General features: G+C 44.9%; 1 protein-coding gene across 4 annotated transcripts in view; it reads right to left on the bottom strand.

Moving 5' to 3' along the window:
• The window catches only part of ACVRL1 (activin A receptor like type 1), a 182,821-nt gene that overhangs the window by 106,323 nt on the left and 62,454 nt on the right, over positions 1-14,044 (bottom strand). For 3 of the 4 annotated variants that reach the window (XM_088445812.1, XM_088445745.1, XM_088445959.1), the window contains exons 2-3: positions 11,412-11,517; positions 2,837-3,073 (exon numbers count right to left, since the gene is read on the bottom strand). In XM_088445812.1, coding sequence (XP_088301938.1) covers positions 2,837-3,073; positions 11,412-11,466 — 292 coding nt within the window. In that variant the 5' untranslated portion in view covers positions 11,467-11,517. Of the gene's footprint in view, positions 1-2,836; positions 3,074-11,411; positions 11,518-13,422; positions 13,506-14,044 lie in introns of those variants that run through there. The other variant, XM_088445882.1, reaches the window with a different exon arrangement.

The following is a 14,044-nucleotide window of genomic DNA, read 5'->3' as shown; positions in this document are numbered from 1 at the left end:
AGGGATCAAACAGAAGAGGGGAGAGGAAAGTGCTGATCAGAGAGGGGAGATGATAGAGGCCAAAATGAAAGGAGAGGGGAAGAGCAAAGCCAATCAGAGAGGGCCAGTGACAGAAGCCAATAAAAAAAGTAGAGGAGAGGGGTGGTGACAGAAGACAATAAGAAAGGAGTGAACAGGGGCAAAGAGCCAATCACAGGGTAGAGAGGGAAGGCAATTAAAGAGTTGAGAAGTGAATTTAATTAATCTGACAGGAAAGGGGAGGTGACAGAAGATGATAACAGAGGAGGAAGGACTGAAGGGGAAGTAATCTGGGCAGCTTGAGGGAGCATGAAATGTAAAAACGGATCTCAGATTCATAACTTACTGTATTTCGAATATAGAGCAAACAAATCAAAGATAAAACTAACAGGTGGGCATTACACTGTGCAGCACCCCATGAATTCTGGAACCCTGGATGGCGCCCTCTGTCCATTTTGGCGCCCGGAGCACATGCTCCACTGGAACCACCCTCGCTACTCCCCTGCATTCATCTGAGGGGCCTGACCAGATCCAGCGTTTAGTTGGCAGTTGATTTAAATCCTTTAAAGTAGCAGCAGGGATTAATGTTTATTTTTTTACTGTCACAACAGTTCTCTTTTAGAATATTTAACCAGCGAACAAGGGTTGGGGCCATGCTGTCAGGAACAAATCATACTTATCCTTTCCCAGGGACTGTACGCTGCAGCAATAGGCTGAATGACCCCAGATAGACCCTCCTCCTCACAGCTCTGGCAGCAGGGAGTATGGTCTCCAATGTGAATAATTAAGCATCTGAGGGCCTGATTCAGCACAGGACGGAATTGCAAAGCTGCAAGCAAGCAGCGGGTGATGGGAGAGATGTCATGACATGGGGGAGGCGCTACTAGGGGCACTGTAAAGGGGGGGGTGCCCACTACTGGGGGCACTGTATTGGGGGGGGCTACTACTGGGGGCACTGCATAGGGGGACTACTACTGGGGCAATGCATAGGGGGACTACTACTGGGGCCACTGCATAGGGGGGTCTACTACTGGGGCCACTGCATGGGGGGACTACTACTGGGGCCACTGCATAGGGGGGACCACTACTGGGGCCACTGCATAGGGGGGACCACTACTGGGGCCACTGCATAAGGGGAACCACTACTGGGGCCACTGCATAGGGGGGACTACTAGCAGGGGCACTGCATAGGGGGGACTACTATTGGGGCCACTGCATAGGGGGGACCACTACTGGGGCCACTGCATAGGGGGGACTAGTACTGGGGCCACTGCATAGGGGGGACTACTACTGTGGGCATTGCATAGGGGGGACTACTACTGTGGGCACTGCATAGGGGGGCACTACTGGGGGCATTGCATAGGAAATTTGTTGTACTGTACATGTTCAGACAGAGACTTGTGTTTTTTTCCTATAATTGACTTCTGGTTTTCTGCCGATAGCCAACACCCCCCACCCCTCCCCTGGTACAGCCTCCAACGATAGCATCCCATCCCCAGCAGAGGGTTGTTTAATAGGGGCCGCAGTGCATTGCTTTGTCCAGGGGCCTGCCCTGCTGGTAAGACAGCCCTGCATGTGGAGGGAACTGATGGTACATAAGGTTTAAGTGGAGGAGTCTGATGGCACATAAGGGGCATGTGGAGTGGTGTGTGTTTGTGTTTATGTGTATGTGTGTGTAACTGGCACATTAAGTTTAACTATATTTTATCTGGTACACTGATAGCATAAAGGTTCCCTTCCACTGCATTAGGGTGTCAGGCTGTCTGCCCATGCAAGGAATCTGGCCCAGATGTGTTACCCAACCCTGCCCGAGGCTCTGGAGCAGCCCTGGCCAACCTATGGCTCTCCAGCTGTTATGAAACTACAAGTCCCAGCATGCTTTACCAGCTAATCAGTACGAGGACATGCTGGGACTTGTAGTTTCACAACAACTGAAGGACCACCGATTGACCAGGCCTGCCCTGGAGGGAAAACATCCCAGCTGCTTGTGCCACCCAATTTCTTAAAATATATATACAGTATACAAAATAAGCAGGGAGATGGAATGTACATGGGTCAGTTTATATAGAAGTTAGAATAAAACTCCAATAGATAACGTTATAAAAATCTCCAGTGGAGTGTTGCGGAGAGAGAGGTCTTTCTAGAAGCATTTGTGGCTCCTTCAAAATGCTGCTATGGGGCCCATGGCGTTCTAGTTATGCCCTTTAAAGTAGGAGTTTCATACAGGTGGTTAAATGTTGAATATGATATATACAAAAATAGGGGAAAAAACTTGCTTATAACCAGTGACGTGTGGTGGGGACAATGGCTGGGGAGCCTGTCTTACCCCCTACTCATTGTAACTCTCCCCTCACTACACTAAGCTTCAGTGTCTATTGGTTCTCCTACCTGCATCACCTTGCTTCTGCTGACTGAGCTCTGATCTCTAAATACTGCAGTGTACTTCCTGGTCACATGACACATACTCAGAGGCATGTCTCTTTCAGCTCTCTTTCTGTGCAGCTTACTGCTCATGCTGTGGTCCCGCCCCCAGCTCTGCAAGCAGTGTCTGACCATACAGAAGCAAGGCTGAGCTCTTGCTGCCTCATCTCTCATCTCCCTGCAGTCCCAGGGAGCTTCACAAAGCTGGTGAGTGTTAGCTCTAAAAATTATTACAATAAACAAAGAAGATGCCTACCCTGACTGCACTTCCCTGCGTATAGTATATTTTATAGTTATTTTACATTAAAGACACTTCTGACTAAATTGAATAATTAGATTAAAATTTTAAATTGTGTCACATATTTACCAACATTAAAGAATGGAAGTGATAATATACCTAAAATGAACATGGTAATGTTCTGATTGCAGTAATGTGCATAGCAGCACTCCACTCGTGTGACTTCTGTCTTGCCGTTGCACTGCTCCAGGAGATGGTTATTATAGCAGCCTCTGACTCTGTCGATGCCTCTAGAGTCAGGTAGCAGTTTCTCTGTCACAAAACATGTCCTTCCAACACACGTTGTTCCATTGCAGCCTCTACCTTCACAGGTGCAGCTGTAATAGAAGTCTGTTGCTAAATGAAATAAACAAAAAAAAAAAGAAAAGCGTTGAAAGCATATATCTGTTTAAAACGTAAGTCTTTATGGGTTTTATGTAGAATTGGATGCAGTTATAAATTTGCAGCATTTTAGTCCCACAAATTGCCTTTTATTATACTGTTCATACACAACAAAAATTCTTAGGTGTCCATCCCTATGATGTCTGGGACACGTGTTGCTCTATGGACTCCTTGCGTTTAGAGACAGAAAGAATTTGGAAGAAGTGTGTAAGCAAAGTGAGCAAAGTACAGCATATTTGTGCAAATGCATCCAATGATGACCATAGGAAAGACACATTTGTGTCGATAAGGAGACCGATAATTTGCGTGTGCTTCTTCATAAAGACATTCATTCAAAAATACTAAAGATGTGTGGGTTGGGATCGGTTTGCATTTTCCCGCCAAATTTGGATCTTTCCCGCCAAACTCCGGATCTCAGAACGAGGAAAGAGGCAAAACATCATCTTTCATGGACAAACATCGTCTTTCATAGGTAAAAGTCCATGATAGATGACATTTTGTCTCTTTCCGAGATCCGAAATTTGGCGGGAAAGATCAAAATTTGGCTGGAAAATCCAAACTGATCCGAACCCACACATCTCTAAAAAATACTGTTTCATAAATGTACTTTCTGTTCCCATCTGTTTTCATATTCTATCAGCTGCCCTTGCCAAGAAGTATGTCAGATTTAAAAGCCCTATTGCTGGCAAAAATAAGTAGGGCTAATGCAGAAGTGGCTGCAATTATGCTCCAAATTGTAGATGAAAAATGCATTCACTAACAAAGCTGCAACTATGTGCATACCCAAGGTTGCAATTATTGCAGGATGCATAGAGGTCCACATCACTAGCACATGCGTGTTTACCCCAGTCACACTTCACATACATTCATGACCATATTTTTAATCATTCATGTTTGCTTTAAAATATGCATTCTTGTCTTTAAGTCTCCATCTTGTGCCAGAAAAAAAACCACATTGTTGAAAATGCACAGAAAAACAATGGATGTAGGAATAATACAGAGAGTAGAGCATTCGCAATCAGCCAATCACAAGTGGTTCGCTAGGGCAAGTGACCATCATCATCATCATGCATTTACACCTGCCCTTGACCATCTGCAAATGATACAGCTTTCACAGTCAAATGTGCTTCTGTGTGCCTGTTTATGGGGGAGATTTATCAAAGCTTGGGGAGAGATTGTCAGGTTGCGGCCAAGGATCGTGCGTTACTCACCTCAGCGCTGGCTTCCCCTGTTCTCTAGAGAGGCTAGACACCAGGTGTGGTGGCAAGTGACGTGCTGAGGTTTATACCTGGGGTCTGCTAGGACATCAATGTGCTCGCTCCGTGATGTGGTTTCTGCGGTTACCGTCATGGACGCAGCTATGACAGTCTGTTTTCACCTGACTAACCCTTTACCCAATGGTAGCATTGGTTGCTGTCAGTTGACAGTGTCCTCTAATGGAATGTTACCTACCTTAGGGTATATAACTGGGCTCTGGAAAACAGGAAGTTGCCTGTACAACATCTGTATACTTGCTGTTGCAGCATTCCAGGTTCCAAGCTCCGTTCCTTCTAGTGACTTGTTAATAGTGTTTTCCACAGCGTGTGTACTCAGAAAGTCTTCTGAGTACAATCTGATATAGTCATCTCATGTGCTAGCTCCGCAGCTGAATTCTCAGCGTGTGTACTTAGCACATCATACAAGTACCATCTCGTGATACCATTTTCCTGTGCCAGTTCTACGTCTGAAGCCACAGTGTGCGTACTTAGTACATCATCCAAGTACCATCTCCTAATATCATTCTCCAGTGACAGCTCTGCTCCTAAAGCCATATAGTGGTAATCTCCTGTGCCAGCATTGCGACCCAAAACCACTAAGTGTGTACTCAATACACCACTTCAGTAGCAACCTGTCAGGATGCCACCTGGGATCGGCCGCTACCCACCTCCGCGTTGGCGTCCTTGGGCTTAGGTGTTCAGTTGCTGGGAGTGGAGGTGAGTGGTAACTGAGTATTCTCCCTGGGGTCTGCTAGGGCTTCCGTGCATGCGTCCTGGTTCCTGTGGTAGTGGGCACCTGATCAGTTTCCTCTAATGGCAGTCCTGCGGTCTCTCAGCTGATCTCCTGATCCAATGACCAACTGCCTAGGGGTATTTAAGTCTGACTCCAGGAACAGGAAACTGCTGTTCAACTTTGTTGTTCCAGTGATTGTTATGCTCTTTGGTGTTTTCCACGAAGTATCTAGTGTGTTGTTTCAGCCCTCATGCTGACCACCAGTGTTACTTGTATTAGCTCCAATGCTCATTCCCAGTATGTTACTTCAGCTCTCTAACAGAACTTCAGAGTTTCCTGTAAATCCCTGTGTTGTCTTTCAAGTATTCAGTTCATTGCTGATCTCATGTGTTCAAGCATTCAGTTCATACCCTGATCTCCTGTGTTCAAGTATTCAGTTTATAGCCTGATCTCCTGTGTTCAAGTATTCAGTTCATTTGCCAATCTCCTGTATTCAAGTATTCAGTTCATATGCAGAGCTCCTGTGTTCAAGTATTCAGTTCACGCTGATCTCCTTTGTTCAAGTATTCAGACCTAACTGATCCTTTGTGTCCTAGCTGGCATCTAGTGTTATTACATTCTTAGGTTTCCCAATGCTAATTCATTCTAATATAGTTCTGATCTTACTGCCACTCCCAGGTACCTGTCCAGAGGGCCGCGACCTGCTCACTTGGTGCTGCAAAACCCATATCCCAACTAGAGGGGTCACTGGTGAAGACCACCAAGAGAGTTAGACTCCGCGCCTCTAGGCAGGTCTAGCCAAACCTGGGTTTGGCCACAATAGGGAGACCTAGCACTGTTACTCACCTGCTTGTTCCCTAGCCACCCTAACCACCTGGCTTTTTCCCATACGGTTCCTGACACAACCTCATAACTTTCTCCTGTGCCTTCCTGTGATAGAGTTCTTCCATTTTTTCCCCACTTGTGCCGGATACCTGACCAAAGGGCCACGACCTGCTCACTGGGTGCAGCTTAAGCCCAAATCCTGCTTGGAGGGGTCACTGTTGAACACATCCCAGTGAGTTAGACTCTGCGCCTTTGGTCAGGTCTCGCCAACATCCGGTACTGGTGGATGAGGAAGTCACTAATCCAGGCCCCTCGCCTCCTGTTCCCTCCTCAACCTGGATCCACGTCTTCTAATCTCGTTGCAGAGAAATCACCTTAGCCAGAATGTGACAGTTTGTACAGGCCCAATGGAAGCCGTTGGATTGCACAGTGCAGGGACATTGCAAGATCTTGCCTCTCACATCGAGAATCAGGAGGCAGCACAACACAAGGTGGCTTAATATCTCCATGAACTCACCGGTCAATTACTCACCATTCCAACGACTCTGGCCAATATACTTCCTACCCCTTCTGGATCCACTTCTGTAAGTCCTCCAGTAGCAGTAACTCCAAAATCCCATCTGCAGTTGGCCTCTCCTGAGTGTGTTGATGGAAACCCCAGACAATGCCGGGGCTTCATCAATCAGTGCGAGATACAGTTCAAGTGTCTACCCCAGAACTTCTAAACACCGAGGTCAAAGGTGGCATACATTATTTCTTTGTTATCTGGGACCACCTTGGACTGGGTCTCTTCATTATGGTAGCGAGCTGATCCTCTCATTTTTGATGAGCCAGGTCAGACTGCCTTGGCTTCCTCCAATCTCCTTCAAGTTCAACATGGGACACGTACAATGGGGCAGTATGTGGTTAAATTCCAGACAATCGCTTCCGAATTAAAGTGAAATGATGAGGCACTTAGAGCAGCATTTCTTCATGGGCTATCCAAAAGAATGAAGAATGAATTGGCCTCTCCAGATTCTCCTGACTTTTTATCGGAAGTGATATCATTATGTACCAAGATAGACTTGCACCACAGAGCGGTTAGTAAAGGGCGTGAAGATCATCCCAAGGATCGATTTGTGCCAGCTGCACGTTCTTCCTCTCCTGCACCAACTAAAGAAGAACCTATGCAGATCAACAGGTCTCGGTTAACTCCAGCTGAACAGACCCGCTGATTCCAGAACAAGCTTTGCCTCTACTATGCGGCCCCTGATCATATTCTTAAACTTTGTCCTCTCCTCTCGGGAAACGGGAGACCCTAACTGGCTCTGGGAGCGTCTGGTTGGGGGTGTTAACCAATTCTTCCCATTTGAAGGATAGTCTTCTACCTGTCACAAGCCGCTCTACTGCGAACACTGGCCCTGATTCATAGCCGGACGCTCTTTCAGAGCGCTCGCTCCGAATCAGGGCGTTTTTTTTATGTGGAACCGGCCTCCTGGCTGCTCGCTAAGCTGTGGGTGTTAGAAGTCGATGCCTTTTCGGTAGGAGTGGGAGCTGTACTGTCTTAAGTGGCTGAAGATGGAAAGAATCCTCCTTGTGGTTTATTTTCTCGTAACTTCTCTCCGGCGGAAAATAGTTATGCCACAGGGGATAAAGAATTGTTGGCTATAAGATTGCCAGTAGAGGAGTGGAGACACCTATTGGAAGGTGCTAAATTTCCTATTACAATCATCACGGTTCAAAAGAATCTTCTTTATTTCAACACAGCTCATCGTTTGAATGCCAGACAGGTTCGCTGGTCCCTTTTCTTTTCCAGGTTTGATTTTAAAGTGCAATTTGAGCCTGCCATACAAAATAAAAAGGCTGATGCACTCTCCTGGTCCTTTTTGCCTCCACAGGAAGAGGAACAACCTCAAGTTCGTTCTATTCTAGATCCTCTTGTCTTTGCTCACAGCCAGTTACTTCCTCCTCCTCTTCCTCGCAAGATCTTTGTGGTACCTCAGTTGCATAAGAACCTATTAACTTGAGCTCATGCCTCCTTGTTTGCTGGTCACTTGGACATCCTCAAGACGTTTAACTGCTCCTAAGTGCTCCTACTGGTGTCCCACTATGAAAGAAGATGTCTGGGATTTTATTGTCTCCTGTGCCAAGTGTACCCAGCATAAATCCATTCACAAAAAAGTGGTTGGTACTTTGGCTATTTCTGATGTTCCTTGGACTCATTTGTCGATGGATTTTATCTCCAAGGCATATAATGCTACTATCTGGGAGGTAATGGACCACTTTTTAAAAATGGCCCATTTTATTCCCTTAGTGGGACTTTCTTCTGCTCCACAGTTGGCCATAATGTTTATTCGTGACATTTACTGTCTTCAAGGACTACCCAAGGAGATACTGAGGTGTGAAATTTGTGGCCAAATTCTGGAGGGCTTCATGTGCCTCTTGTGGAATTAAACTAAAGTTTTGCGCCACCTATCACCCACAGACAAATGGCCAAACTGAGAGGGTGAATCATGAATTGGAAACATTTGAGTCTTTGTTTCTTCTTCTCAAGATGTCTGGCTCACTTTATTGCCCACAATTTTAGGTACCACTCTTCTTCAAAAGCTACTCCATTGTTTGCAGTGCATGGAAGACATCCGCGTGTTCCAGATTTCCAAGATTTACCTCCCATGGAAGTGCCTGCCATCACTAATCTTGTGCAGTCATTGTCTGATACATGGAAAATTTTCACTCCTCTTTGAAAAAGGCTTCTAGTAATTACAAAAAGTTTGCAGATCAAAAACATCTTGCCTGCTCCTCTTCTGAAGACTGGAGATAGGATGTGGCTGTCAACTAAGAACATTCGACTAAAGGTTCCACGCTTCATTGGACCGTATCGTATTCTTAAAATCATCAATACAGTAGTGTATAAACTAGAGCTTCCTCCTCAATTGAAGATTTCCAACACATTTCATGTTTCTCTTCTACGACCATTAACTCCAACATTCTCCACCCAAGACTCCTCAAGTACAGACTCAAATGGGAGTTGAATTTGAAGTTGAATAGATCCTTGACTCTTGACACAGATTGAATCATCTTCATTATCTCATTGACTGGAAGGGGTACGGACCTGAAGAATGAGCATGGATCAAGGCATCTGATGTCCATGCTCCACAGTTTGTTTGAGAATTTCATAAGAAGTTTCCTAATAAGCCTTACGTGTGTCCGGAGTCCATCCTGAAGGGGGGCATCAGGTTGAAGCCTAGGATCGGCCATCAGCACCGATGTCCCCTGATCTCTAGAGTGGTCAGACGCCAGGTGCGGCAGCAAGTGACACGCTGAAGATTATACCTGGGGGTCTGCTAGGACATCCATGTGCTCGCTCCATGATGTGGTTTCTGCGGTTACCGTCATGGATGCAGCTATGACAGTCTGTTTTCACCTGACTAACCCTTTACCCAATGGTAACATTGGTTGCTGTTAGCTGACAGTGTCCTCAAATGGACTGCTACCTTAGGGTATATAACCGGGCTCTGGACAACAGGAAGTTGCATGTACAACGTTAATACTTCCAGTGTATACTTGCTTTTGCAGCGTTCCAGGTTCCAAGTTCTGTTCTTTCTAATAACTAGTTTCTAGTGTTTTCCATTGTGTGTTTACTCAGAACGTCTTCTGAGTACAATCTGTTAGAATCATCTCCTGGGCTAGCTCCGTGGGTGAATCCTCAGCATGTGTACTTAGTACATCATTCAAGTAACATCTCGTGACAGCAATTTCCTGTGTCAGTGCTGCGTCAGTGTGTGTACTTGATGATATTATGAGCTGGTACTTGGATGATGTACTCTACGCCTGATTCAGACCCGCTCATGAGCGCACAGCGCTCGCAAGCGGGTCGATGGTCCCCCACTCCGCACACCGGAGCCGGCTCCGGCATGCGCATGCGCGAGACCCAGCCAGCAACGGGCGCTCCGCTGCTGCGGGTCTCGCACCAAAGCGGGGCAGCTGTTGATTATGATTGACAGCTTGCCCCGTTTTGGAGGCGGGCAGGGGGGATGGCTGGCCAGACGGAGGTGTTCCCGAAGACGGCCCCACTGACATCAGGAGGCAGTCTTTAAAAATAAACAGGGACGCCCTGGTTCAGAGCGAGCGCTCTCAATCAGGCCCTAAGTACGCACACTGTGGCTTCAGACGTAGAACTGGCACAGGAGATAGTATATCATCCAAGTACCAGCTCATTATACCTATCTCCTGTGCCAGTTCTACGTCTGAAGCCACAGTGTGCGTACTTAGTACATCATCCAAGTACCAGCTCCTAATATAATTCTCTAGTGACAGTTCTCATCTGAAGCCATCGAGTGTGTACTCAGTACATAATCCAAGTATTATCTCCTAGTGCTAGTCTCCTGTTCCAGCATTGCGACTGAAACCACTAAGTGTGTACTCAATACGCCACTTCAGTACCAACCTCCTGTGCCTTCCCTGTGATAGTGTTCTTCCATTTTTTCCCACTTGTGCCGGATACCTGACCAAAGGGCCGCAACCTGCTTACTGGGTGCAGTTTAAGCCCAAATCCCGCTTGGAGGGGCCACTAGTGAACACATCCCAGTAAGTTAGACTCCGCACCTTTGGTCAGGTCTCGCCAACATCTGGTACTGGTGGATGAGGAAGTCACTAATCCAGGCCCCTCGCTTCCTGTACCCTCCTCAACCTGGGTCCACGTCTTCTAATCTCGTGGCAGAGAATCACCTTAGCCAGAACATGACAGAGATAAAGTACCAACCAATTAGCTCCTAACTGTCATTCAAATACAGTCTGTACAAATCAAAAACAGCCTCCAAGCTTTTATAATCTCCCCCAATCTGTTTGCACCGCCTTAGTGTGCTCAAAATTGGGACATAGGTGTTGCAAACAGAACTTTTTTCACACCATTTATGCTCTGTAGCTGAAAAGACACATCTTTCAGCAACCCAGAGTCACACACATCTCAGCTGCATCTCCACTTGCAGCTAAGTGAGTATAACTGAGCAGCAATTGGACATGAAGGATAAGTGTTCAGTGAATATGTAGGTGGTATGACTATTCACAGAGGTGAGCGTACACAGAGATCCATCCTTGCAGGAGGATAAGGCTGGTGCACATGAGCACTGGCAGTGACTACGGCTACTTTCACAAGTGGACCGATGCCAACTCTGAATACAGAGATTCACTTTATTTCCGAGCACACAATACATCTGCACAGCCCCATAAAATATTTAATATGTGCAATGCTTGCTAGTTTTGAAAAAGAGATATTTAATACTTCCTAATCTAGGTGTCTACTTTTTTTTTTTTTTCTTTGGTTCATTCAATTTAGAAACCACTCAAATACTGCAATAAATACAGTGTATTATGTTTTAAACAAAAAAGTATAGTAAAAAGTTTTCTTCCTATTAGATAATAGCTATTTCAAAGTAATCATAATATAAAGTTAAAGATATGCAAAAAACATTATATTTTGATGTATAAGAAACACACTTACTAGTTACAGATGTAACAATTGCCAGGTAATGTACCCATAGGTTCTTATGAAGCATGTTCTTTGGGAAAAGTTTGAATTAGTTCAGTCGTGTTCAAAATATCTTGTCCTGTATGAAAAGGGAAGAAAATTGTAACGCACAAGCATTTTTCTGCTGTTAATATTCATTTTAGCAGGGTAAACCGAATAACTCATTTTGTCAATTTGCACAAAGATTAGGTGGTTGATTACTGTTCTCAAAAATGAAGAGTTTCATAATGTATAGCAAAGCCTGCCAACTTTTCCTAGATTGAATCATTTTGCAAAACCATTGGATTCACAGAGACACTTATTTGTTTAATTGCACCCTTAATGAAAAATTAAAATTTGTGCTTTTCTTCAGAAAGGAAGTCATTAAAAATACTGTTTCATAAGTGTACCTTCTGTTCCCTGCTGCAAAAACAACTGTTGTCTGCTGCCTTGTGTTCTGGCTTCCTACAATCCTTATCCCACTCATTCTGGGTTTGGTCCACTAGACAAGGCACAAAACACACTGCAGGTGTGCAGAAACTGTCAGTATGTCTTATTAATAATGGTGCATGAACGTTTCATTAGAAAACATAATTATTTAGATGTGTAAAAATTACATGTAAAAGATGCATTTACTATTATTATAGCTAGCAAGTTGGACATGTAAAAATTCAATATACACATTTTCATGTAGAGGACCATTTGATACCATGGTTTTGTTACATCAGTTTTTACAGGACCCTCCAAACACTACCCTGTGCTTATTGGGGACCCTGCTATATCCACTATCTAATTCTTAGGGACCTACAGTATGTGCAATGCAGCCACAAATTATCAATCAGTTGTAATGTTGCATTGGGTGGTAACAGGGTAAACAGTCCTGTGGTGGGAGGCAGAGGAGTAGCGTGGAACCATGGCGCCTGGAGAAAGTGCATGTCATAGTGCCCCCCCTCCCTGTACTGAACTGTGCCAGTGGGGTATGGGCAGCCTGTGGGGGAATACTGAAGTGAAGAGAAAAACGGCAAACAGTGGCAGTATCATGCTGGGCTAGAGGTCCCATTGGGGGAATAGAATGCTTTGTTGATCTGACATTAAGGGGTAGCTCCTTTGGCACTGCTTTATTTATGTATAGCTCCCAGGATCTGACTTTTATCTCCTTTGAATCATTGTTATCAGTCAATAGAGGAGATTATATTATATATTCTGATCATTTAACTTAAATTGACAGAATACATGTGATAGAGTGAAATTCCACAGGGTGCACAACTGCAATTACTGCCCCGAGCAGCTATCACTGGAGTGGGAACACCTATAGGAAGCTCCATTCTTAGCTATGCTCCCACTTTGCAAATTTACATTCTACCTATATTAATGTGACTACTACTAATCATGTTCTGTCTACCACCATTATTATTATTTCAGGTCTCCTTTCAAATAACACGGTGTGGTCATGCCTGGGAATATCACCATTACTTTAAATAGCAAAGCAGTGACTTTTTTTAAACTCATACCTTATAATTGAAGTTTAGGATTCTACCTCAGATGTGTAAGTATTAAGTCCATTGAAGCATAATGAATGAATGAAGAGAGAAGCAGGGAAGGGATCAAACAGAAGAGGGGAGAGGAAAGTGCTGATCAGAGAGGGGAGATGATAGAGGCCAAAATGAAAGGAGAGGGGAGGAGCAAAGCCAATCAGAGAGGGCCAGTGACAGAAGCCAATAAAAAAAGTAGAGGAGAGGGGTGGTGACAGAAGACAATAAGAAAGGAGTGGACAGGGGCAAAGAGCCAATCACAGGGTAGAGAGGGAAGGCAATTAAAGAGTTGAGAAGTGAATTTAATTAATCTGACAGGAAAGGGGAGGTGACAGAAGATGATCACAGAGGAGGGAGGACTGAAGGGGAAGTAATCTGGGCAGCTTGAGGGAGCATGAAATGTAAAAACGGATCTCAGATTCATAACTTACTGTATTTCGAATATAGAGCAAACAAATCAAGATAAAACTAACAGGTGGGCGTCACACTGTGCAGCACCCCATGAATTCTGGAACCCTGGATGGCGCCCTCTGTCCATTTTGGCGCTCGGAGCACATGCTCCACTGGAACCACCCTTGCTTCTCACCTGGTGGGAGGCAGTCCCTGCAGGATGACTGTCTTATCCGGATCTAGATATATGATAAGTAGAATCTGATTGGTTGCTATGGGCAACATCTCCATTTCTAAAAAACCCGCACTTTAGTAAATATACCCCTTACAATCAATTCTGAAGGATATAATACAAAGCAGAGGCAATTCTTGTACAAATACTAAACAGAGCCATACTGATGACAACTATACTAAGTAGAGTCCATTCTGAAGCCAATAATACAGAGCCAATTCTCATACCAAGAGGGGTATTCAATATGAAAGGTTAACTTCCCTGGCAAAGTTAATGTTTCATATCGGAATTTTTTACTGCGTAAAGGTATGGTGCGCGCTCCCGCTTATCCCCGTATTCAAAATAAAATGAACAGAAACCGGAAACTCCGAAGTTGGATTTGCGTTAAGTTACGAATTTTTCCTTAAGATAATTGTAAGACCCCCCTAAAGTTGTAAAAACATGGGGGAACACTATGGATACCCCCGTTTTAG

The sequence above is a fragment of the Taudactylus pleione genome, unplaced genomic scaffold, assembly GCF_031769625.1.
Source record: "Taudactylus pleione unplaced genomic scaffold, aTauple2 ptg000005l, whole genome shotgun sequence".
In the NCBI taxonomy this organism is placed as follows: Eukaryota; Metazoa; Chordata; class Amphibia; order Anura; family Myobatrachidae; genus Taudactylus; species Taudactylus pleione.
Note: the sequence above shows the minus strand (reverse complement) of the source record. Positions and strands in the feature narration are given on the sequence as shown.